The sequence below is a fragment of the Microchirus variegatus genome (assembly GCF_963457635.1).
Source record: "Microchirus variegatus genome assembly, chromosome: 7".
NCBI classification, from domain to species: Eukaryota; Metazoa; Chordata; class Actinopteri; order Pleuronectiformes; family Soleidae; genus Microchirus; species Microchirus variegatus.
In genome coordinates this window covers 1,112,294-1,117,381 of record NC_139808.1, presented here as the reverse complement: position 1 = coordinate 1,117,381, position 5,088 = coordinate 1,112,294, and the positions used below count along the sequence as shown (strand labels likewise).

At 39.2% G+C, this 5,088-nt stretch overlaps 1 protein-coding gene across 1 annotated transcript; it reads left to right on the top strand.

The window, feature by feature from the left end:
- Nucleotides 1–254: 254 nt before the first annotated feature.
- synprb (synaptoporin b) lies at nucleotides 255–3,473 on the top strand (the record flags this gene model as incomplete). Its single annotated transcript, XM_083892858.1, has 5 exons — nucleotides 255–278; nucleotides 753–877; nucleotides 2,509–2,707; nucleotides 2,806–2,997; nucleotides 3,096–3,473. The coding sequence occupies 5 exons, from the start codon at nucleotides 255–257 to the stop codon at nucleotides 3,471–3,473; spliced, it is 918 nt and encodes a 305-aa protein (XP_083748984.1).
- Between the last annotated feature and the right edge of the window lie 1,615 nt (nucleotides 3,474–5,088).

The following is a 5,088-nucleotide window of genomic DNA, read 5'->3' as shown; positions in this document are numbered from 1 at the left end:
ATCAGTTTATTGCCTTTATTTTTAACTATATATTAGATTCATAGAGGATCTCAGGCTCCTCCTTAGGGAGGAGGTCACGTCCTGTCAGCCCTCCTCTCTGCTGACAAAGTCAGCCTGGTGGTTTTCTTACATTCATCAGTGGCATCTTGACCTGCTGGTGACTATAAAGCAAACACAACAACAACAAAAACAACAACAACAACAACAACAACAACAAAACTGTGTGGATTTGGACCCAAACTCTTGCTTTTTAAATGTGTATGGTTATATTTGCTCCGGTAAGTTTTTTTTTCTTCCATCAAGTTTTGATGTTGTGCATGAAATTTTAGGATAACATTTAAATATCTGGTTGAGTCATTGGTGCAGTTTAAGTTAGTGTAAATTCACTGGCACAGAATAAATGTCTTTAAATTGATATTTTTGGCTTTATTTGAACCATCGATCCCCAAAATAAACAAATTTGGTGACTCCAGAATGGTGCAGTGACTCTGACTGCACCGCTGTGACCACCCTCTCGTGCACAGCGAGCAGCTCGGTTAGTTGTCTTCCGACCTTTAAATTATTCAGCTTTTGTTTTCCAAACCAATTAGAAATCACATTAATGCGTCCTGTAATTTCGCTGCGGTGTTTATCCATTATGTACGAGGCCGTTCTCAGAAGTGCTGATGTGGGATTAGGCAAAAAATCGATGAGGCGTCAGCTGATGAAGTGACCTTTTATTTGTTTGTTTGTTTGTTTGTTTGTTTTCATAGATTTTTGCCATCTGTGCTTTTGCGACATGCGGAGGATACCATGGTCATCTCCAGGTTAAAGTTGACTGTGCAGACAGGAGGCAGAGTAACCTCAGCATCAACATTGATTTTAATTATCCTTTCCGGTAAAGTTTCTATTTTCTATTCACATCTTTTTTTACTATGTTAAAACATAAGAATGTGCAATATAGAGTGTCTTATATCATTTTTTTGCAGCACACCCTAGGCAATGTGATGAAAAAAAATTCATTTTCACCAACTATACAAACACACCTGAGAAAAAATTACTCAAAACATCTAGATTTGGAAATACGTCACATTTCAAAGTTCACTTGGCTCATTTTTATGAACAAAAAGAAAAAAAAAATATGTCTATTTTGTGACTTCTGCACAATTATTACTACTTTATATCACTAATAAGAATGTGATATAAAATGAATCATAACTTTGACTCAACAACACATAAGACGACAAAATAACAACACATTTTCTAAAGCCTGAATATGTGACCTATAAACACAGACACACCAGGATGTCCATATAAGGAGTTGTGTGTTATTCCCACTGCAAAGTAACATTTGTTTGTGCCGCGTAAGCGCTAAGGGTTCATTTACAAATACAGTTATAAAGGCGTGGACAGAAGGTAAATCTGGACTAATATGCATTTTTTTTAAAGCCTGAATATGTGACCTATAAAAACACAGCCCCAGGATGTCCATATAAGGAGTTGTATTATTCTCAAAGTAATTTACCATGGGTGCACCTGCGGCACATATCCATGCCGAGTGAGCACTAAGGGTTAATATCAATATATCTGTCAAATAATGGGGAAAAAAACATTAAAATTAATACTTTTTTGTTGTGCTACTTTTGATCTCATTAGATGATTTAATATTTTTAAATAAATCTTTATCTTCTTTATCATGTTGTCAGGCTCATAATAGATGATTTATTCCCTTTAATGGTCACTAGTTTTAGAAAAGGAAACTAAATTTCAGTTTCACTGCATTATTAAACTTGTTTCATTGAAGTCGTGTAAGGTGAATCTCAGGCAGTCGTGACATGACGGCATTGCACCACTCCATAAGATAAGCTTTATCCCTCAAAGTGGAGAAGAAAGTCTCATATTGAGTCATAGTTTTCTTAAAGTGTGCAAAGTGGGAATACAGAATATAACATTTACCATTAATTATATCCAGGAATTGTATTGGCAGATTTTGTATGAATTGTATAAAAGCTTGAGGGGGAAAAAAAATCTGAAATGATTTCCCTTAAACATCTAAAGAAAATGTCACACTTGTAACATGTGTAGATCATAATAGAGGGTTGTGAAAGCGTGTGGTATTTTGGGCAGCAGTGTGATCGACCCCCATAGTGATGCCAAGTGTCTAATTATCAGTTCAGCTGCTTTGACACTGGTGTGTTTTAGTTATCAAGGGAGACGCTCAATACTAAAGCACACATAATCCCCCCAAAAAAAGAGTTTGTCCTTGTGTCTTTTAGGCAATAAAGTTTAGACTTTGAGCCCAGTGTTGTTGATCGCTGTAGCGTATCATTCTCCATCATCCTCTGGTGACTGCTGCCAAAACCAATCAGTCAATAAATATTTAAAAACCACATCATCAGTCCATCATATAAGGAGGTTCCTTTCATATCGGCGATTGTCTTTACCGGTGGCTGAAGTGGTGACACATCTGCTCTCACGTCAGTCAAAGCGAACCTTCCTGAAGAGCTCCTCGTCCTGTGTTTTTCGTAGATTACAGCAGGTGCATTTCAAAGCGACCTTGTGCGAGACGAAAAGAGAGGAAGTTCTCTTCCTGGATGGAGACTCTTCTCTGGCTGCTCAGTTCTTCGTGACCGTGGGCGTCTTCTCCTTCCTGTACTCTCTGCTAGCAACCGTGGTCTATGTGTTCTACCAGAACAAGTACCTGAAGAACAACAGAGGTCCACTTGTGGTCAGTTGGTTCATACCTCCTCCTCCTCCTCCTCCTCCTGCTGTGATGTTTACAGAATCATAATTGACTGTGATTTGACTTTTTCTCTCCCTGAGCAGGATTGTCTCGTGACCGTCTTCTTCTCCTTCACGTGGCTCATCAGCAGCTGCTGTTGGGCCAAAGCTCTCTCTGATATCAAGGCAGCCACGAACCCAACGCAGCTGCTTCTGCTCATCTCAGCCTGCAGAGCTCAGGAGAACACATGCACGGCGACCGAGGAGCCTCTGTGGTCACGTCTGAATGCGTCCGCGGTGTGTATTCAGACACGTCAGTGAAAAAGAAAAAGGAAGAAGAAGAAGAAGAAGAAGAAGCGGCGACGACTGACTCCTTGTGCTTGTTCCGTCTCCAGGTTTTTGGTTTCGTCAACGTCGTCCTCTGGTTCGGGAACATTTGGTTTGTCTTCAAAGAGACGTGCTGGTACAAGACAGGTCAGAGGTACCCGACCAGGATGGCGTCCGGGAAACGCTCCAGCGAGATGAGGCAGCGGCTCTACAGCGAGAGCAGCTTTGAGCAGCCGGAGGAGAGCTTTGGTCCACACTACTCCAGACAAGACGGTGTCAATCAGTCAAAGGGGGATTTCAGTCAGCACCTCCCCAGGCAAGCTAGCGTCAACCAACCACAAGTAAGCTTCAGCTTACCACAGACATACCTGGGCAAACCTGTAACTCACGACAGGGAGAATAGAGCGGCGTCTCCAGGGCCAATGATATTTGTCAACGAGATGTGATTTTACTTTGGCGCGTTTCCACCGATTTACCTCACCTCGACGTGGTTAAGTTGCGTTTCCACTACTAATAGTAGCTGGTATTTTTTTTTAGGTACCTGCTCTGGCTCGGTTCCATGCGAGCTGAGATGATACTATGCCCGACTTTGCCAGACTGCCGGCCACTGATTGGTCAAAGTGCCGTCACAGGAAGAGACACAAGAATCAAAGCGAATAATGCTGAATAATAAACCTTTAAAAAGGTGCATTATGTAATAAATCATAAAATCCTCCTAATATGTCACAGAGACTCAGGAATAATGTTCATATAACAAACTGAACTCACCAACAACAACAGTACAGACAAAATATTTGCATCCAAATAAACATTTTGCAGACTGCAAATCATGTTTATGTTTTGAAATCATGTTTTTGGCATGTGGCGCCACCTACCGCCGTCTACCAATCATTGCAGTCAGTAGAGTCTCAGCTGCCGAGCAACCACGGGTTGAACAGTTACGTCAAAAAACGGAACCTAAAAGACTTCGGTATTTTGAATTTGAGCGTAGTATCCGTTTTTGGCCACATTCTTACATATGGCGCCTTTAATCCTAAAAAAAGTCTGGTGTATTTAGCGACCGGCACTACTTTTAATTAACTGATTCAGTTACACTGAAAACAAACAACTGCTTTACAAGTCACTAGTCACCCGTACAACGAAGTTTCGTGCAGCCGTGCTGCGATTACTCCGCCCACGTTTAGCAGGTACTTTTTTTGTAGAGGAAAAACAACATAAACCGTGTCGAGAGTCGAGTCGAGCCGAGGTTGAGCTGGGACCATAGTGGAAAAGGGTCAATAGTGATTGACAGTGTTGTGAAAATAATAGTTAATATACTGTAGAGTATGTATTGTAGATTAAATCTGGCCAATAGCTGAATATATATATACATATATATATACGGATAATAGAGACATAAAATAAATAATAATATGTTCTTCCCTCTGGATAATGTCATGTACTTGTGCGATACACAATGAAGACATCTGAATAAAGCTTGTTTTTTTGCTTGTATATTGCACATTCTTACCTGTACGTGACAGCTTTTAAATGTTTCCTTTTGCCACAGAGAGAAGAGGAAAAATATTACATATTATTTTTAGTCAGTGCTTAATATGTGCAGTATAACTACAGATATATCTATACATCTTTACTGTTTGAATGTATGTGTTATTCGTTTGTCTTTATCGGTGCTTTCCTGGTATAACAACTGTTTTAAAATGAAAATGGATATTGTTCAAACTTTATAAATGTGATAATTTACTTATTTATTTGTCATTATGTGTGGTTAATTTTTACGTGATGATTACTTCTGTGTCATACTTTAATTAAAAATGTAAAATATGTATTATATATTATTACGGCACCATTGTCACAGTCCTTGGCATTTTAAAGCTATAATTTCATATATGTATAACTTAATTCAATATACCATAATTCAATATTCATACAGTGCAGTGTAAAAAAAACCCTGTATTTTTAACCAAGGGATTCTATGTATAAATTAATTTCAGGTGTTGAATTTAATGTATTCACTGACGTCAAAGATATCTGTGGAAATCACTAATGAACAGCGACCGT